The sequence below is a fragment of the Quercus robur genome, chromosome 9 (genome assembly GCF_932294415.1).
Source record: "Quercus robur chromosome 9, dhQueRobu3.1, whole genome shotgun sequence".
Taxonomy (NCBI): Eukaryota; Viridiplantae; Streptophyta; class Magnoliopsida; order Fagales; family Fagaceae; genus Quercus; species Quercus robur.
The window spans coordinates 12,282,845-12,304,981 of record NC_065542.1 but is presented as its reverse complement, the minus strand read 5'-3'; the positions used below and the strand labels follow the sequence as shown (position 1 = coordinate 12,304,981).

General features: G+C 33.5%; 1 protein-coding gene across 1 annotated transcript; it reads right to left on the bottom strand.

Annotated features, from left to right (window-relative positions):
* Positions 1 to 5,352: 5,352 nt before the first annotated feature.
* On the bottom strand, positions 5,353 to 11,998 carry LOC126699452 (ATP-citrate synthase beta chain protein 1-like). Its single transcript, XM_050397282.1, has 16 exons — positions 11,792 to 11,998; positions 11,521 to 11,623; positions 10,081 to 10,146; positions 9,869 to 9,992; positions 9,659 to 9,793; positions 8,906 to 8,966; positions 8,722 to 8,798; positions 8,226 to 8,381; positions 7,984 to 8,112; positions 7,720 to 7,852; positions 7,497 to 7,624; positions 7,054 to 7,159; positions 6,873 to 6,949; positions 6,695 to 6,765; positions 6,274 to 6,558; positions 5,353 to 5,783 (listed from the first exon to the last, which is right to left on the bottom strand). Exons 1-16 carry the CDS (start codon positions 11,889 to 11,891, stop codon positions 5,708 to 5,710), a joined length of 1,827 nt encoding a protein of 608 aa, XP_050253239.1. The 5' UTR covers positions 11,892 to 11,998; the 3' UTR covers positions 5,353 to 5,707.
* Positions 11,999 to 22,137: the final 10,139 nt, after the last annotated feature.

Genomic DNA, 22,137 nt, shown 5'->3' with positions numbered 1-22,137 from the left:
GAAGATTATAATATAGAAAGTGAAAAATGATTGGAGAGGTGAAGATTATAATATAGAAAGTGAAAAATAGGACAAAATCTGTACTTGTAGGATCTGGATTTCCCTTCAATTCTCATCTACATCAAAATCTTACTGATATCTTAGTCTAATGATAATTAAAGAACTATTATAAAAAGTAGACGTCATAGGTTCAAACTCTCTAAAAAGAAAAAGATATTGCAGTAATATATTTTTACTGTATATTACTAAAATGCAGATAAATACTTAAGTAATTGGATTACAACCTGAAAATCCGAAGATCTAGCCTAGCTTGGTGCTAGCCTAAAGAATGGACCGACACTGTGCTAGCCTAAAGAATGGAAGAAAAACTTTATAAAAGAATTTTTATTAAAAAATAGAATGTACAATCCATATTCGAAATATTCAACAACAACCAAAAAAAAAAAAAAAATCTAAAATGCCTCCTTGGGTGAAAATTAAGTTTAATATTGGGGCCCAATTAATTAAAATATATTCTGAAGATACTTGGTTATTTATGGATTTTAGCACAAGAAATTTATTGCAAGCAATTCCAAGTCCTGCCACACAGAAACTGATTTCAAAAAAGAAAAAGAAAAAGAAAACACACAATCTCATTCTACTAGAATTTTAAGATGAAGAATAATCCAAATTAAGCTTCCACCGTTGCATGGATGTGGATCCATGAACATGAACATAAGAAAAGCATGTAAAATCATAAGCACGTCACACACATAATCTTGCACAAATAGCCACTGCTGCACTGCATTAAACAATTGGGGAGGCCTTCAAATAGCCTGTTGTTTGAGATGATCAAGGTAACTCAATGATCTCACCACAGCCGTGCATAGAAAAGAATTTAGTCCAAAAAACTTATTGTTTTAGAGATTTAATGTTGATATATTAGAAGAAACTAGTGGCAGTAGGCCCCCAAAATTGTTTGAGTTCAAATCAAAGGCAGAAGCATGAATCGCTTAAAATTTAATTGATAGATTTGGTAACTTGCCCTTAATTTGGTTGCAGCAAAGATTTAAATAGAATATATTAGAAGGAAGGTTCCAAAACCACAAATGGACCGTATCTGAAATTCCAGTACCGGAGACATCAAAGTTGGTGAACCTTCTTTGATTTTTCTAACATTTTGGGAAATCAGGACCCAATTTGCAAGATGACAAATATATGGTATCCAATTGTAATCCTTAGTAGATTTCGTTAGTTTGTAGGACTTTGTAAGGTGTTTATGCCAATAAGTTACTTTCTTTATAATCTATGACTTTGATTAATCTTGTTTATACATGTTTCATTTATTTTGATCCTTAAGGCATAGTCCTCAATTTATTTTGTGTTTACAATATTTTCTTAGGCTTCGATCCATTTTACTGTATAAACTATAGAGTAATTAACCCATCTATCTGGTCACTGTTTAGATTACTTAGGAATCGATATTTATTTTTTGCAATGGAACTTAGAATAATCATGTATTACTTTGCTTCCTGTGATTTAATGGCATTAGATTTCACTTAGAACTTAGTCCTGTTAGTCTTTATTGTTTTATAAAATAAATCTAATAGTATATTTTATTAGAGTATATAAAAGAGTGATTTTTACCATGATCCTAAATGAATTTAAACTCTTTTGCTTTCACCTTTTCTTGTGACTAACGAAGTCAAACTACCCATCCCTGATTTTTTCAGAACACTTTTATTTTATTTCTAGTGACATTGAGAACAAAGAGAAATTATGGTCCATTTGAATTGAGGGGAGTAAAGTAAAGTAGAGTAGGGTAGAAATGGTTAAAATTAGTTTATTTTCAATTAATTATACTCTACTTCTCTCTACTCCTCCCCCCTCTCCCCTCAATACCAAATGGGCCCTAAAGCGACTTGTATTCAGAGAAAAAAAAAATCACTGTGGTAACTGGCCTAAAAGGATTACAACTAAAAAATCTGGAAAAAAAAAAAAAACACTTAGGAAAAATAAATAAGAAAAGAAAAGTAGAATATGCAATCCATATTCGAAATATAAAATAAAAAGAGAGAGAACCTTTCGAAATCCCATCCATAGGTGATAATATCAATGATAATTAAGTTTAATATGGGCCCAACAAAAACATAAATACCCCGAACAAACTTGCAGGCAATTCCAAGTCCTGCCACACAAACTATTTTTAAAAAAGTTACACATAATCTCATTTTACTAGAATTTTAAGATCAAGTGTAATCCAAATTAAGCTTCCACCGTAGCGTGGATGTGGATCTATGAACATAAGAAAGCATGTAAAATCATAGGCATGTCACACACGTAACCTTGGACGAAGTTTTTTTTTTTTTTTTTTGTCGAGACCTACACAAGGTAAAATAACAAACATTAGTTTGAAAAATTAAAACCAATTCAAGAAAAGAAATAATTAGAGATATATCTAAATCGAAAAATCTTCTCAAACCTTTAGTGACTGAGCAGTTGCCTTATTAGGTCTGAAACATCCTTTGCAATCTTGCAATATTCAGTATCGTTGTCACGTAGAACCAATCATTCAAGTTGCTCAACAACCGGAAATATAGATGCCTCCAAGAACAGTTCAACGTTAAAAAGCCACAAACTCCCCAAAAACCCACCATGAATCCAAGTCACATGCCCATATAAAGACATTTCCAAAATTCATCTTCATCTTTTTGATAGTTTGTATTGCCACCTTTAGTTGACTCAGCATTTGGTTCCACATCTCCTGGACACTTCGGTGTAAGTGGAGGGCCACAGAGTGCAAGATTACCAATGAGTCCAGAAGGGTTAGTGATCTAGATTTAAGGGCCTGTTGGAATTCTTCCTGACAATTTGTTATATGACAAGTTCAAGAAACTCAAAAAATTCAAATCAGCAATGCCAACTGGAATTGAACCAAAAAGTTGATTTCTCGACAAATCTAGGGATTCTATCTGTTCCAAATGATCAATTTCTTGAGGAATTAATCCTGTCAATGTGTTTCCTGCTAAGTTCAATGTTTTCAACTCTGTAAGGCTGAAAATCTCTACTGGAATTTCTCTAGTTAATTTATTACTTGAGAGATCAATACTACTCATCTGTCCCAAATTCTTTCCATAGATGTAAGAGTGTCCTTTGCAACTAACATTTGTATTGAAAATATAATTGACCCAACCCCCATACTTGAGTGCCATCCAAATATACTAAATCAGCTATATTAGTCGGCTTATTATTTGTATTTTTAAAAGCCATGGCAGTCAAATTATAAAGGCACCGAGGAATATTTCCAGAAATGTTGTTTTGAGACAAGTCGAGGAAGAATAAAATATTTTAATATTTTATGTTGTTTTCTTTTTCCTTGTTGAATTAGGATTTTAATTGTTTTTCTTTTCCTAATTAAATTGTTTTTCCTTTCTCAAGTAGAAGTAGGTTTATTATTTCTTTTCCTAAAAGGAGTAGGAGAAATTTTATTCCTATAAATACTCTTTATAGAGAGGTTGATTATTGTTATGCGTTAATTAATAAAAGTTTGTTAGAGATGTTTTCTCTATTATTTTGCCTACTAGCCTAGTGTTCTTATGAAACTTAGGTTTCATGGAAGAGTTGTAGTAATTGTGTGTTACAGATTCTGCTTCTACATACTCACGCTGCATCGGTTGGTATCAGAGCTAGACCAAGTTCCTACTATGGCACAAAGAGGAGTACATGGGGGAAAACCTGTTGCCATAAATGACGTGTATGAACGCAATGAGGTTGCACGCGATGCGCAATTATAGGTGTTCTTTCAACGAATAAAGGAGTGGTTTGATGCGCTTTCAAAGCAGCTCACCGTCATAGCCGTTGTAAATGAACCTCAAAACTACCATCCAAATCCATGCTTTGTGGAGGAGGAGGAGGATCTTGATATCAAGCAGGAGGGTTGCAATATCAAAAAGGATAATGAATACATTGAAAGAGTTTGTCTAGTAGATTGGGATTCTCCACCAATTTATGATGACTATCTTGAAGATTTTAGTCAAGGAGAAAAGATTGAGCTTGATAAAAATAAAGTCATATACATATGAGGTGAGCCCATAACTCACATCGTTGATGGGACTTTCGACAATAAAAAACAAAAGGTTATTGATCCTTTCTGGGAGGATTTTATTGAACAAGAATTGATAGAGGTCAACAAGAGGCGTGAACGAGTGATTTTAAGTAATCTTTGTGGAGGAGGAAATATGAAGTTTTTGGATGTGTGCATAGATTCTTTTTTAGTACTTGCTTCATATATCCCACCACGGCAAAAGAGGTCAAGAATGAAAATCCGTACATCAAGATTTATTATGAGTGAGAAAAGATTGATAAGTAACATATTGATTTGTCTTGTCTTGCACAGAAGAATAGGATGGAGAGGATTATTCGAGGTTCCAATTAATCATGGAAGATTGCCACAAAACTCGAGGACGAGTTTTCCCCAACCCCGAGAGAATGATGCAGATTGGTTAAGGAAGAATAAAATATTTTAATATTTTATGTGATTTTCTTTTTCCTTGTTGAATTAGGATTTTAATTGTTTTTCTTTTCCTAATTAAATTTTTTTTTTCCTTTCTCAATTAGAAGTAGGTTTATTATTTCTTTTCCTAAAAGGAGTAGGAGAACTTCGAGAACTTCTATTCCTATAAATACTCTTTATAGAGAGGTTGATTATTGTTATGTATTGATTAATAAAAGTTTGTTAGAGATGTTTTCTCTATTATTTTGCCTACTAGCCTAGTGTTCTTGTGGAACTTAGGTTTCGTGGAAAAGTTGTAGTAATTGTGTGTTACAGATTCTGCTTCTACATGCCCACACTACATCAATAAGGCATCGGTCACCTTTTGCATGTGTTCTCCTTGTACTTTCTTATGTGACGGCCTTTAAAATAAGCTTTATATAAAGCTAAGGTTGTGAGAAAAGAAACCCTACACATACATGTCAGCATGGGCCGAAAATCAGATCTGGAAATTCTGATTTCATAATTCTCGATAGATACAGCTGTCAAGCTATCTATTGAGACTTCGATAGATATATCTGTTGAGCTATTTGTGGAGATTCATTAATCCTTGATAGATATTATCTATCGGCAGTTGTCGAGAATCTGTCCAGTTTTAATGAACAGCTTTTCTTCACTTGTTTCCTGGTCCAATCTTCATGGCCTTAATACTAGACTTGAACTCTTGTTCTTTGAAGTATTAAACACATCCTAGATCTACCCAATTATAAGTAAAGTGCGTTTTGTCAAAAGATTAGCTAATTCTATATGACATATGTTCTTAACATGATTCACATATGTCCTAACACAAATGATCCGTCTCATATGCGGACGAGAAAGGATATAGAAATGGTATTATTCATATTAAAATTACTAACATAACCCAAAATGGGAAGAACATAATGACCTGCATGCTCTACAAAATTTCACTTACATGCCATTATCTCTTCTTGATACAAAACAGAAAGCAGGATTTCTTAATGGAAATGTGACTTCGTTGAACAAGATGGTTTGAGAGTTCACTCTTATGAATTTTGATACAGCTTACAAATGAAGATGCTTAACTTGACATTAGTAGTACAAAGTACAAACACTAGTCTAACGACAGACGATCATTTTAGCCAATTGTAGAAACTTCAACAATAAATTGCTACTTAAAAGCAGGTTGGACCGTTGGAACAGAAATTGAAAATGCTTTCACTTGGTGTAGAGAACATCCTCCCATGGGTGGCGGTATAGCGGCTGTTTCAATCTCTTCTGGTCAAAGGTGTGCCTGTTTTTGAATAAGGAGCAATCAGTGAGATAGAACTATAAGGCCTTTAAAAGAAAATCCACATGTTTGGGAAGTACATGCTGACCCCCCCCCCCCCCCCCCCTTGCGTAGTCATCTGAATCACCACTATAGTTTGTACCATAGTACTGGTGTTTTTTTTTTTTTTTTTTTTCTTTTTTTTCTCACCTTTTGTTTTTGGTCCTAGTAGGCCACATTCAGGTGCATAATGGCAACTAGATACTCAAAGTTTTGGAAGTATACATTCTAGTCACTAACAGGTCACGTATGTATTAGTAAAAATAGGACCATCTAGTCTCTTGTGGGACCATATAATGTTGGACGATATCACCCTTGTGGATAAAAAGGCTAGATGGGTCAGTATTCCAACTGCCAATGTGTCAATATCAAGGATTTGATTGTACCTTAATAAGCAACACAAAACATAACCCAAAGGACTGGATAAGAAAATATTTAGCGTAATCTAACTCACCCAATCAGACCAATGGAGCGTGCCAGCACGAAGAGTCCATTCAGATAGCCAATCTCGACAATCTCATCAATCTCTTGCTTGGTGAACATTCCACTGCCTACAAGGAGATCCAAGAAAAGGGACCCAATTGCACCGTCTACATTGAGCACCAGGTTGTTTGCCTTGGAGAGAGTGAAGGTTTCAACTTGCACAGCATATTCCATGTACTTCACAGAAGGAAAATTTGTTCGTGCAAACAGTTGTAGCAGCTCTACTCTCTTATCTCTGTTGTCATCTCTCTTAATCCTTTCCACAGAAAACAAGAGTTTCAAACAGGCAGATTTGCAATATAGCCATTAAAAGCATAATTTTTATAAAAATTTCCATGGTTTCTAGTCTTACATAATCTGAAAACATACTGACAGTAAAAATCTCTCCTTACCTATGCCCAATTCCTGGTACACGAATGCCCTTCTTTTTCATGCTTTCAACGAACTCATAAGGTGTCAAATTCTGGCAAACACAGCAGGGGTATAGCATATCAAAATCTCCAAATCATCATAGTATTTGCAAACCATCTAATAAAAAAGAGTTTCCCTCATAGTGCCATCAAGTCTCACCCTGTCATAAGCATCCTTGAAGTATCGAGCAGCATCATCAATGGCACCACCAAATCGGGGACCAATTGTAAGCAAACCTGTTTAACAAGTTCATCATTCACTATTCCATAATCAGTTCAGCTCACAGGAGCAAGTCCATTCAACAATTTTAAGTAATAAGTTCAGATGGCAAACTATATACCTGAGACTAGGCTCGAAACAAGGTCCTTTCCAGCTCTTGCTGTTACTATAGTGTTGTGAGCACCAGAGACACAAGGACCATGGTCGGCACATAACATGATACATATCTGACCAATTCCATATGTATTAGAGTTAGGACAAGTAAACGCATGTTCTTTCATCAGAAGTGTTTATTTAAATGGAAAACAAGTAGGACACTCAGCTAAATCAAGAAAAAACTTTAAACAAATACAAGTTTACAAACAAAAACAATCTTGTTGGAGTTACTCTTGTTATTTTATATTAGCGTGGAGATATTTATGTAATCTTGCCATATCACTCTAATAAAAATATGTGTTACAGTAAGGAACTAACCGATCAAGCCCTAAACCTTTTTTCTCTTCTCTCTCTCTTAAACCTAATTTTTCATATTCACACTAATCTCTACGGTCATTAGCAACCTACCTCAATAAATTTTGTGCAGTAACGGGGAAGGCTGCGTTTGAACCACAAAAGAGAGATAACATCACCAATACCATAACCTTGTTCAACAATGGAAGACATGGGTACACCAGCATAGCATGTCTCCTCACCTAAAAATTGATTGAAAAAAGAATTTAGTGCAAATGATATCTAAGCTATAAAACACATGAATGCTAAATTAGAATATTATGAGTTTGAAAGGTACCCCTGTCATCAGATATTGTGGAAATAATATGAGTTGGAGCACGAACTTTCCCACTCTTAATGGCTGTGTTAAGATCCTCAGGGATTTGTGGAGGTGTAACTTCCTGTACTGCTGTAATATTCCCTCCTTCAACCTATCAGGGAAAAAAAAATACAATTACAGTTAGTTTTTCTTTTTTTTAGAAGCCAATTACAGCTAGTTGAAGAGCCCAAGAGAATTCATGTAAACCTTTTTCCTTTGGTTTTATTATACAAATAAACTAACCAGTTTCTCAAAAGTTTCCTTAATCGCAGCTTCTAAAGCTTCATATGACGTGGGAACAACAGCTCCAGCTTCTCTTAGTGCTTGATTTTTGCCTTGTGCAGACTCCATGTCACCACCACTTTTAGCACCCTGAATTTAGACAATACCAAAAATATTTTCATTTAGAAATGATGCCCTCCTTCTGCTACAGAATACTTGCATTAACCAGAGATTAGTAAAAGACAGTTGAGGTAGTTGCTTACAGCATGACCAAATTGTACTTCAGATTTGAAGAGTCGTGCACAAGTTCCACTAACCCAAGCAACCACTGGTTTAGTTACTTTTCCCTGCTTCAGGGCTTCAACTAAGGAATATTCATCTTGCCCACCAAGCTCCCCAAGTACAACTATCATTTTAATCTGAGGAAGCCATAGCCCCAAAAACTCAGATAGATGTACAACCAAAAATGTAAATTGTCGAACATAAGAAAACTTGGTTACAGTGTCATAAATTTTGTCAGCTTTCATGCTAGTCAAAGTACAGAATCTACAAATTTTCACAGTAGATAATTGCATACACGTGATATTGAGAACATAAATTTTTGGTCCAAAAAATATGGACTTACAATGCAGAATGTGAATAGCAAGACAATTCAAATAAGTAGATGGCTTCATTGCTTGTCACAAAGGAAAACTGCACATACAATGGGAAACAGTTGGCAGGGCACCAAAAAGGAAATAAATAAAAGCAATAACATACCTGTGGGATGATGTTAAACCGCAAAACATGATCAGATAGAGTGGAGCCTGGGAACACATCTCCTCCAATTGAAATACCTGAAGCAGTTCCAATAACACATTCAAGTTTAAATTACAACCTAAATCCACAGAGATTAAGGCCAAAATTAAGAAAAAATTAAACAATATAGCTAGCATATGCATACCTTCATAAATTCCATCAGTAACACGGGCAATAGTACTGTATAATTCATTAGACATCCCACCCTGTAATTGTAAGAAATTGTTTAAGCATCAACACCCACATGACATTCTAGGAAAACACAACAGTGTTCAGTGCTAGAAAACCAAATTGAACAAGTCCAGAGGAAGTTTTTGCCATGTAAAAATGACATTAAATCTCACTTTGCATTCAAAGATTAAATAAAATTTCAGAAAATTTAAAGATTACACAAGTGGAAGCTTTGTGCACTGGGACAGCCTTTTTAAAGATTGCACAAGTCCATCTGCCAAATAAAGTAGTAAATTGTGCTTCATAGATTAGAGTCTATTCAAGACCCAGCTATAAAAACTGCTCAACCCTATATTTCCTACAGAATCCTTGTTCTATACTATTTTTTACATCTCTACTAACATCTGAATTAAGAGGATAAAGAGCATAAATGAGGTTAAAGTAATGTATTTTAAGTTGATGGGTACACACAGATATGAACAAACCTCATCAGACACAGGATTCAAAGGGTGAAGAATGAACTTGAGAATTAATTTAACCCATCATGCAACTGGTTTAACACATAAAAGCACATTATGCTGTTCTAGATTTCTTATAAGAAAACCATGGAGCAGTCTGAAAGTTGTACTTATTACTAGGAAGTTTCTAAGGAGTTCAGGGCAGAGGTATCCATAATGTGAGAACTGTACATGCTAGGAAGAGACAAAAGGCTGGATTGACTACATACAGATTTGGAGACAAAACCAACGGATCCAGGCCTGTACAGCTTGCTTTGAATTATATTATCAATGGTGCCAGCAGTGTCGCCTATCTTAAAAGCTCCGGCTTGAATTCCTCCAACAGTTGCTGGGCCAATAACAACCTGCAGCAGCAACATTAAAATTAGCACTGCTTGGTTATTCTCTTTATCTGGTTAAATACGCAACATTCCTCTCACCTTATTGTTTGCCAGTGCATATGCAATCAATTGCTTAGTGTCTGACTCAGGAACACCTTCAGCAATGATAGCCACAACTCGAATGGTTGGTTGCTTCAGAGCAGCCATAGATGAAGCAGCGGCACTGCATATTCATCAATATATGATTAATTATAAAATACAATTAAAGAAGTCTGGCGCTTCAAAATATAGTTAATCCAATAAGTGCTAACCTTCTAAATGATGCAAAGTTGATAAAGACATCAGCAGTGGGATGTGCAGCACAAGCTGTGTCAATGCTGCGAAAGAAATTGACATGAAGGTGAGAGAATTTAACTCAGAAATTCAAGTTCATTGTTCAGAAACCACAATTAAGCTGCTTTGTATTCTCTAACATGTAATGAAAATGTGATGGATATAAACAGCAGTATCAAGTATGTTCATTGTATCGAAAGTTTTTTTTTGATAAGTAATAAGATTTATTGATATCAAAAAAGGATACCCTCAGTGACGGAACTATAGTTGGACTGCCCCCCCAAATTTTTTTCAAATTTTTTTTAGTGTATATATATTTATATATGTATATATGTATGTGTTAATTTTAGCAATTTGTTTCAATAAATTTGCATTTTGACCTCTCAACAATATTATTGATCTTTTTAAAGGCCATAAAAAATTTTATTGATCTAAAATCTGAAATAAATTTAACAAGCTCAACAACAAAATTTAACAATAACAAACTTAAGCCCAAACAACACCCCAAAACAAACCCACACAAAACTCAAACAAAAAATAAAATAAAATAAAAAATTCCTAAGCCAATTCTAACTAGTCTAAGTGAACACCCACACATATTTGACAACACACAAGACAACCAAAAAAAAAGAGCTTAACTTTCTAAATTGAGAAGTGCTACATTCACAACATTTTCACAATATTCACAATAAGTCACATGTGGTAAGTTGTTATTGGTTCTAATTTGAATCCACAACTTAAATTACTTTTTTACCCACTCATAACAACCAATAATAACCTACCACTTACAATTTGTTGTGAAAATGTAATAAAAATATTATAAACATAGCATTTCTCTTCTAAATGAATGCTTATTTGGAGTTTCAAAAAAATATATATATACTTTTGCCCCCCCCAACTCTAAGTCCTAGCTCCATCCCTGGACACCCTAGTACACAGAAAGTGTACAGGGGTCAAATATAGAAATAACAAGAATCAAGAAAATCAAAGATAGAAGAGAATGATTGGTTTCGCGAGGCAAACAACCAATCCAAAAAAGTTCTTAAGAAAAATAACTTGAGGTCAGGAATGGATCTCTCAGAATCTTCAAAACTCCTATTGTATTGAAAGTTTAGTTTGCATACTGCAATTTTGTGATTTATGATCAACATTTTAGGCATTTTGCATGCAACATCAATACTTAGGACTAATACGAGTAAAACTCCGTTTGTATCCCATATGTGTAGATAAAAATGTACTCCATTATTTATAATGAGTCATATCTATGAATAAATTATCAATACCAAGTAGTTCCTTACATCAATTATTTTATGTGAGCGATATGTTATGCATAAGTCGTCACCTATCCTAAATCCAAAATTTGATAATAATTGAAAAATGATTTAACATAGAAACAGAAAGCAAGAAACATGACATACGCTGAGTGCACAGGGATAGCAATTTCCTCTTGACCAAAAAAAAGTTTCTGAAATCCATCGCCACCAGGGTTAATGATTCCAGCAACTGATGGTGTTTCCCTCCCTAAAGATACAAGTATGAACACTCTATTAACACCAAAATCCAATAATACCAACAAAGATGGAAAACTAATCCATGACACTAACGAAAATTCAATCTCTATATCATTATGTCCTCATTAAAATAAATAAACATTTGCAAAACGAAAGAGAGAAGGGATTTGATGCACACCGCAAAGGAAGTCAAAATCAAGCATCCGCTGAATCGGAAGTTGCTTGTAATTGTAAAATAAAGCTTGTGTGGTGCGGGAGAATAGCTGTCCGGTGGCCATGGCGTAGAGTCAAAGAGGCCTTTAAACACCTAAGAACAAGATATATACTTTAGGAAAGTCAATCAAATATAGAAGGAGCATTAGAAGTTACCGCAATTATATCTAAAATTGCTGCAAACACTTTAGATCACACTTGTATTTAACTATTTATCAACTCCGATCTTCATTTGGTGTATGAAACGTTATTTAAATTGCTCTAGGATATTCATAGGCTAGCACTTTATTATCCATCTCTAATCCATTGACCATATTCTCGAATGAGGACCAACCAGATTCGAATAAGTTCTGTTACTAAACAACAACATAGTATAGAACTTTGTAAAAAAAAAAAAAGCCTGCATCAAATAAATCTATAAGACAAATCCAAAGTTATCTCAACTGGTAAAGTTTATGTCGTCGAATAAGTTCAAATCTCATCGTATCTATCCAAAAAAATATACAAAAATACAAATGGGAAAGAAAGCGCACCTAATTTAAACTATAACCAGCCCAGATCCCAGTTTTTGATTCAATAAGCGAAACACACAATGTGTGTTAATGAAACCCAATATAGAATCCAACAACCTTAGCTCATATGAAACACTATTAGAAACAATTTCAAGACAACGACCAGATCTCGCACTTTTATAAGTAAATACTAAATAGTACCAAACTTTTGAAACCTCCAAACAGCTCACTAACAAACAAAACAGAGCATTTTTGCTCTCAACCTAGAAAAAGTCGACTAATCTATATATATATATATATATATATATATATCTATATATGAGACAATATCAAGTGCAATAAATAAATAAAAAGGGGGATGAACAATATATAAAGGATGAACAAGTAAATAAATGCAAAAAATGAAAAATAAGAATGGAAAAACTTCTAGAGGTGACAGCTAGTATTACAGCTGGTACTTAGCAGAATGAGAGCCACATGTCCCTCTCTTATCCCTATAAATATCTCCCCCCCCTCTTGGAAAATGGAAATACGTACTACAAGACACAAAATTTCCTACAAAATTCTCTAGAATAGAATTCTCTCTCTCTCTCTCTCCTCTTTAGTTTTTCCCTAGGAAACCCCTCTCAAAATTTCCAGCCCCTCTTTTCCATAATTTAAATAAAAAAAATAAAAATAAAAAACCCTTTTGGGTAAGTGGCTAAGTTGTAAAGGAATGGGTTCGCTTCCATATAGCTATACCCATTCCCCTTTTCTCTTGCTCTTGTAGTTGTCTCATCTCAAATGCTATGAGAAATGAATATACTTCACAGCAATACCTTATAAGAGACAAAGAACTTTTTCTTTCACCTCAAATCCTTAGGAAATATCAAAATGTGACTATCTAATTGAGTTTCATCCAAATCTAGCCATTGACGCACTGCATGAACTAAACCCTTCTGTAGGCAGACTGCTTTCTTTAAGGAACTTTGGGATGGCTTGGGAGATTCAGTTGCACATCTGAGACTAATAGCAGTAAGCATGGGACCTGTCCCCTATTGTCTTAATTTGTGTGTGTGAATGTTTGACGCTAATTAAGCTGTAAAGCAGTTTCCTGTTGAGTGTCTTGAGGATTGTGAATTAATACATTCTGGATCCTGGTTAGCTTACCTGATGTTGGGGATTCAACTATAACCTCAATGAACTCAATGTACTCTTTTTTGGAACCTAATCTACATTGCTGCAATCTATGATTGGTCTGTCTTCTCTTACCTTAAACCCATTTAAATTGTTTAAATAAGTTTCAAATGATATAATCATCAATCCAAATTTAGTATTTCTTTCAAACAGACAATCCATCTATCTATGTAGTTCAAATGAAGTTGGATGGCTGCCCCAGGCCCCCAATAGTGGACATATTGGATGAGTTGCCACAAGAGAATCAATTGCCTTCGCTCGATTGGCTGCTATAAAAGACAGGTCTCCTGGTTTGTATATGGATTCCCTTAGTTCATAGAGAATGTGTTAAGTTTGTATTGTCTTTTGGTGTAATACCCAAAATAAAAAATAAATAAAAGGAAGGGTATTTAAGTAAATCTCTTGTGGGGTCAATTTTATAATCTATAATTATAAGGGGGTTTTTAGAAAATAAGGTTGAAACCCTAGCTATATATAAGCTTATTATGTCAACATATATGGAAAGATATTTTAAGAGAGGAGATTACCCAAATTAATCAAGTAAAGAAGGTTTGACTGCACATTTGAGGTAAGAGATTAAGAATTTCTTTCTTGTTAAATCTAAGTTTTATTTAGAATTAAAGTTTTTTTTTTTTTTATGTGGGTATTTTGGCCAGTAGTGAAACTATTTAAATATTTAAGAGTTTGAATGATGCATACGAATAAAAGTTTAGTTTTATTTTTTCGGTAAACTGGATGATGTACCTGCAGATTTTGCTAGGTTCTGAGATTTAATCTTTTTCTATAGTTTTGTTGTGTTATGCAAAGATAGAGGCTATAAACTTTTGGGCTTAATGGTCAGGTTTCTGCATGGTTTTCTTTGATAAATAGTACCTAATGTGGACTTCTTAGGGTATATGGCAGAACCGAAGTGGTATTGGGGGAAATTCAAAAGCCTAGTGGTCTAGGCATGCTTGGAAGTCTGACATAGAGTCACGTGTGTAAAAACAAAAACAAAAAAAAAAACAAAACAAAACAACGAGAAAACATTAAAACAAAGCAGAGCTCAACTTCTTTCTTCTTCTTCTTCTTCTTCTTCTTCTTCTTCTTCTTATTATTATTATTATTATTATTATTATTATTATTATTTGTTTATTGATCTTGGTAGAAGTGAATAGGAAAGTGAATGAGGTCTGACCAGTTATTAAAAAAAATAAAAGAAGAAGAAGAGAAACAAACAAAGGAACACACGAAATTGAAGATGGCCCACGTGCCTACATAGTAATAGGAGTTATGGTCTTATCTCTGGGGCTTTAGTTGTGCCAGAAGAAGAAAAAAAAAAAATATATATATATATATATATAAAGAAAAATATTATGATTAGGAGGAATTTTGGTGTGAGATAATAATGGATAGTTATTGGATATTTTTAGTATTCTCTTTATCTGACCGGGTACCATTATAAGTCCTTCTTAAATTATTTTATTATTGAGTAAGGATATTTGAAAATTGTTCTTGGTGATATCTAAAGATTTTAGAGGAATTGTTAAGGAAAAGTTTCTTTTGGAATAGCTTTTGGAGGTAAGTACCCTTATCCTAATTGGGTTTTATTTTACTTATATTAATGTATTTTAACTACTGAAAATTGTTTATAATTGTGAGAATTTTTATTTCTATCATATTACTAAATTCAAGTAAAGGATTATTACAAATATATTTTAATACTGAGTATATGATTTTTATATACATGCTTGAATAAGATATATTTTTGTTAGAAAATATGATTTCATATATATGATTATGAACAATCTGACTATGAATTTATTTTGATACCCAGCCAATGGGGGTTATTCATTGGTACTTTGATACCCAAACCAATGAGAGTTATTCATTGGTACTCTGATGCCCAATCATGGGGATATAGCGTGACCATAGTCATAAGATTGTTAAGAGTATGAATTATATTTGAATATTTGAACTATTTTGAGTCCTTAAAACTACATATGTGAATTTAGAAATGTTTGAGTATCTGAACTATTTTGAGTCATTAAAACTACTTATGTATTTTTGGAACTTATTGTAAGTTATAGATTTTGATTTATGGAAAACTAACTATTTTCTAAACCATCTATGATATATTCGAAAGATTAAAGTATGTGATCTATGTGCAACTTATTATTTTAAGACTACGAAACTTCTTCAGTTATTTTGAAAACACATAGTATATTATAACTTTGAAAACACATATTGCATCTTTTCCTTTACAGATCTATTGCTTTAATAGAACTTATTAGGATTTTGGTTACTTATTGAGTTGTCAACTCACCCCCTCTTTTTCCCTCTTGTTAGGACATATGTGATTTGATATTAGGAACATATGTCAACATTTTATGTAATTGGCTAATCCTTTGACAAAACGCACTTTTCTTGTGATTGAGTAGATCTAGGATGTGTTTAATACTTCAAGAAACAGGGTTTCAAGTTCAAGTGTTAAAGCCATGCAAGTTTGTCCAAGGATCAAGTAATGAAGTGCATCTATCGAGGTTTAAAAGCTGCTTAAGCCCATAGCTCGACAGCTAGCTCGATAGATAGCTATCTATCGAGGTTTATGAAACTCAATTTTTCAGAACTGATTTCAATCTAATCCGTAGGTATATGTTTGGGCTTTCTTTTCTCACAACCCTAAACATATATAAGGATTGTTTTAAGGGCCGTCATAGCTGATGCAACTCAATGAAAAAGTTTTTCACAAGCATATTGTGAACTGGAGACATATGCCCTAGTTCATCTTTCTCTTGAAAAAGCTGCTGTGTTTGTACACCGTAGGGTTTTGTGACCAAGGAGCTTCTTCATCTTCATCGTGTGATGAACTAAAGAACTTTGCAGCCAACATCTTTCTCAAGTTGGTGATTAAGCCGCGTACTGAGATCTGCGCATCAATTAGTTAGTCACGTACTGGAAGCCGTGCATTGAAAGGAGAGATTGTCACTACAGAACAAGTCCAATTGGGTATTGGGATAAGGGTTCAACTGTAGGTTAGTATAAGGTACTGGGATTCCTTTACTTGTAACCGCTTGTTTTGATAATAGTGAATTCTCAGGAGTGGTGACCTTAAAATCACCTGGTGGGGTTTTTGTTATGTAGGTTTTTCCCATTTGTAAACAAATCACCATGTCAATTTAATTTCTGCTGCATACTTAGTTTAATTGGTGGTTTGTTTGTAATGCCACATACATTGCATGTTAATTTGATTAATTAATAAACTTGACTAATTAATCAATTAATAAATCACAAGGGGTCAATACGTTTTTGGCCTATCACCTCCAATTTCAGATTATGAAGAATGGCAATTTTTGAGAGTTCTAGTGTTGTGTTGTAAGCATGAAAGAAGCTTAGTGATTTGGGATTAGATGATCTTGTGATAGTCTTATATATTTTGGCCGACTGGCGTTATGTACATAACGTTTGGATTTTGTTCCTTTTAAATTATTAGAGATCTATTCATAAAGAATAAAGAAATTGATGAGGTATTTTGAATTTAATTGTTGAAATTTTGAGGATAAATTTTAGTTGCTAAGAAGGCCTTGCACACTTGTAGGGTGCTTACTTTATAAGTGTGCGGCCGTTGTCATGTGCCTATCTTAATAGTTGGGTTCGAGGCGTGACATTTGGTATGGTGCACTCTTTACTATTTTCAAATGGTAGGTTTTTCTTCAATTGGCCGGTGGCACCAATGCTCACACAGTTGACAGATTAAAGAAAATGGGACTTTTTAAAACATCCAATACTAGTAATTTTATCGCATCTTTTTTCCTACTTATTTTTAATTGTTATTGGAGAAAATAACATTGTTTGTGTTTTATTGGTTTCTTAAAATGTGAAATTAAAATAAAAATAAAAATAAAAAAGTGGTTACATTAAAAAAAATGTCCAACCAAAGATTTATCGGACAAGTTAGTAGGACCAAAAAATGAATGCACTCCAGAATTAACAAAGTTAATTATAAAACAAATAGTGCAAACAAAAATATAAATATGATATTAAAAAAGGAATATTAAACAAACCGCACACTCACATCACGTGCAAAAGAGGTGGGGTTGCTTATTATATTTATGGCATGGCAGCCAAGCTCCATACCATTACCCATTTTTAAAAAATGGGAGATTATGTAGGTGGGATGTGTGGTTGAGTAAATTAACCTCCTACCACATGCACCACTCAAAGCACACGCTCACATGCATGCTCAGAGGCTCTTCTAACTTTTTAGGTAAAAATCAATAATTTGCATCTATTATAATTTTGAGATTACTACATTTTCTGATAGGCCAAAAACGAATTGACCCCTTTTGATGAATTAATTTATTAATTAACCAAGTTTATTAATTAATCAAATTACCATGCAAAGCACGTGGTAGCACAAAGAAATCACCAAATAACTAAATATGCAGCGGAAAATAAAAGACACGGTGATTTGTTTACAAATGGGGAAAACCTAACAGCAAAAACCCCACCGGGTGATTTTTAGGTCACCACTCCCGAAACTCCACTATTATCACAACAAGCAGTTACAAGTAAAGGAATCCCAAGTACCTTACCAACCTACAGTTAAACCCTTAACCCAATACCCAATTGGACTTGTTCTGTAATGACAGTTCCCCTTTCTGATGCACGGCTCCCAAGTACGTGACTAACCAATTGCGCGGATCTCAGTACGCGACTTCAATCACCAACTAAGAAGGTCGTTGGCTGCAAAGTTCTTCAGTTCATCCACACGATGAAAATCAAGAAGATGTTTGGTTACAAAACCCTACGGTGCACATACACAGCAACTTCTTCAAGAGAAAGAGATGAACTAGGGCAAGAACTTCGTCTCTGGTCACAATTTGCTTGAACAGAGTTTTCTCAATGCTTGTGCAACTTGTGAACTCTTTGACGGCCCTAAAATAATCCTTTTATATGTTTAGGGTTAGAAGAAAAGAAGACCTAAACACATAATTACGGATTCCAAGAAATCAAATCAGAATTCTTACATTCTTAAATCCCGACAGATAAGCTGTCGAGCAGGTGTCGAGCCACGGGCTAAACAGCTTCCTTAAACCTCGATAGATGCAATTGTCGAGACAGCTGTCGAGCTTTAATGATTTTGCACTTCTCAGCTTGTTTCTTGGACAGACTTGATGACTTCAACACTTGATCTTGAAACTTTGTTTCTTGAAGTATTTGAACACATCCTAGAACTACCCAATTACAAGTAAAGTGCGTTTTGTCAAAGGATTAGCCAATTACATAAAATCATGACATATGTTCTTTACATGTGAACCACATATGTCCTAACATTTCCTAATCACAGAAAAAACATAGGGGTATAATGAAAAATTATTTCACTTGCAAAAGCATAATACTCATCACACTCCTAGGTTTTTTTGTGATTGAAAAATGTAGTAATCCCAAATTATAATGGATGAAAATTATTAACCTTTACCAAAAAAAAAAAAAAAAAAAAAAAGAACCTCTGAGCACACGCATGAACACATGCTTAGAGGCTAGTATTCCGCAACTATAATCCGCTTTTTGGCAATTATGTTAATGTTCTGATCAATGTTTCAATGATTGGAAGATAATGTTATAATTCAATATTAACCTTTAGGGGATAAAAAATAAAATAAAATCCTCTGAGCAAATCTTATAAATTTAGATATGTGAAAATGTATAATGAAGTTGTAAATATCTAGGTGTGTGATGAGATGTAGTACGTACCCAAAAAAAAAAAAAAACCCACAAATGCATTTCATAAGATTATAGGTGCGCAAAATGTTTTTATTTAAGAGTCTTTATAGGTGTGTAAAAAATTCATTATAGTTTCTTATAAAGTTTAAGATGTATTTTATTTTATTTCTAACCTTTTATAAAAAAAAAAGTTTTATATTTGAAATTTCAAATGAAAAAGACAGGTCCAAGAATTAATTTGAGTAACATACTACAAACTATCACTATCTCAACACCATGCATTATATCAACATCCATTATAAACACTGTTAACACTCTGCACTATCCCTCCATAATATCCAGATTTGACAACATTAATATCAAGAGGGCAAAATGGTCAAATATCACTGTTTGGGAAAATATGTATAGATCTACCATTGTTTGCAAAATATTTAGCAATCTACCACATTTTTGAAACTCGAGTTTGTGAAGCTCGAGTTTGGATCATCCGTTTTTGGGCAATTCTGTTAATGTTCTAATTAATGTTTCAATGATTGGATGATAATGCTATAATTCAATATTAACCTTTAGGGGATAAAAATAAAAAAATAAAAATATCCTCTGAGCAAATCTTATAAATTTATATATGTGAAATGTATAATGAAGCTGTAAATATCTAGGCGTCTAATGAGATGTAGTACCCAAAAAAAAAAAAAAAAAAAAAAACCACAAACGCATTTCATAAGATTATAGGTGCACAAATTTTTTTTTATTTAAGAGTCTTTATAGATGTGTAAAATATTCATTATAGTTTCTTATAAAGTTTAAGATGTATTTTATTTTATTTCTAACCTTTTATAAAAAAAAGTTTTATATTTGAAATTTCAAATGAAAAATACAGGTCCAAGAATTAATTTGAGTAACATACTACAAACTATCACTAACTCACTATCTCAACACCATGCACTATATCAACATCCATTATAAACACTGTCAACACTCTACACTATCCCTTCATAATATTCAGATTTGACAACATTAATATCAAGAGGCCAAAATGGCCAAATACCACTATTTGGGAAAATATGTATGGATTTACCACTGTTTGCAAAATATTTAGCAATCTACCACCTTTTTGAAACTCGAGTTTGCCGTGTAACTCGAGTTCCAGAAACTCGAGTTCTTTGAAAAAATAGCCTTCAAATTTGCCGTGCTATTTTTTATGGAACTCGAGTTCCTAGAATTGGAGTTACATAAAAAAAATTCAAAATTTTTCCGTGGTACTCGAGTTCCATGTGCTATTTTTTATGGAACTCGAGTTCCTAGAACTGGAGTTACATAAAAAAATTTCAAAATCTTTCCATGGTACTCGAGTTCCATGAACTTGAGTACCATGGAAAACTTGAGTTCCCCAAACTCGAGTTCCCCAAACTCGAGTTCCCAATTAGTGGTAAATTCTTACATATTTCAGAAATAGTGGTAGATTGCAAAATATTTTCAAAAACAGTAGTATTTGGCCATTTTGGTCAATATCAAGAAGTCAAATGTCCAACACCATGGGGTGTGGCTTGGTGGTAGGAGTCCTCATATCGTTTTACATAATGTTTGGCAAGAATTAAGCGATTAGAGTAATGGCGATTCAATGAATGTGTTATGCCCACAATGTTAGCCCTATCAAGGCCTAATGGTACACATGGAATACGATTGCTTGACCAAATAGATTAATCAATCAAAATAGCTCACGATCATATAAGAGAAACGAAAAGTCAAACCAAGTGTGGTACCACAACTTGACAAATACATCATTTTTTTTCTTCTCAAAAAAAAAAAAATTACGACCTGCATATTCCAAAACCACTCACCATACTTCCATTCTACTAACATTTACATTCATTAATTGATCAATAAATTAGGCCAACAACCCCAAGTCCCCAAAAAAAAAAAAAAAATGAAAAACTAAACCACATCTTGCCTTTACAAAAAATAAATAAATAAAATAAATTCCACGCCTAGCTTCACTGCCACTGGTTTGTTGTTTTTCTCAACCTTTCAATCCTTTTCTTACCAGTTTGAGATTGCGGCTTTGAATACACTGATGAATTGTTAAAGAGAATCGAGATTTTTGCCTGCACTGGATAGTCCTTGCTTCGTAAACAATATATTAGTTCCATTTACCAATTAATTTACAAAGTAAAAAAAAAATTCAAAAATTAAAGATAGAAAAAAAAAATTCAAAACATATCATATTCAAGTTTTCAAGTGGTATAGATAAAAGAAAGGAAAAAAAAAAAGAAAAAAAAACCAAAACATATCAAATTTCACGTCTTCATCTATCCATTTATTAAATCCATAAAAGAAAGCTAGACCTGACATCTGGTTATGATTGGACAATGCGAGAAATTGCAGCCGTGCTGAGCATTAATTTATCATCAGTTGAAAATTCCCTTTGGATTATGAAAGCCAGGTTTTTGCCTACATACCCCAATTGGCTAAAGAATTTATGAACGCTGAAATTGGTATTAAAATTTTTTTTTTTTTTTAAAAAAAAAACTATCATAAAAAAAGCCCTATCAAATGAGTGTAAAATATATGTTAATGCAATTAAATAATAAGAAGGAAGAAATGGATCCAGGGCAATGTACCTTGGACAAAGAAATAGAAGGAATCGATACGTTTATAAAGAATCCAAAGACAATTCCTAAACACAACACTTCCAAAACTAAGATTCAATTCTTTTGCTTATTATATATACGTAATCCAAGTAGTAGATCATACCCACGGTGTATGGTCCATCCATTGTGTTTTGCGATTAAAAAAAGTATTTTTTTTTCCTTGCAAAAACTGAACTCTCTAATATAAGAGATGAGGAGATTGTAAACTGTTAAGAATGTAAATTTAGTGGGAGATTTTAATTTGAATGATAACTGATGAGCTGGGA

Bases quoted from the DNA above. Each gene is read 5' to 3' on its own strand.
- LOC126699452 (XM_050397282.1), bottom strand. From the start codon at position 11,891: ATGGCCACCGGACAGCTATTCTCCCGCACCACACAAGCTTTATTTTAC. The intron at 9,794-9,868 runs GTGAGAGGAATG...TTGCTGCTGCAG, and splicing joins ATGCACTGGCAAACAATAAG to GTTGTTATTGGCCCAGCAAC. The intron at 7,853-7,983 runs GTTAGTTTATTT...TTTCCCTGATAG, and splicing joins AGGAAACTTTTGAGAAACTG to GTTGAAGGAGGGAATATTAC.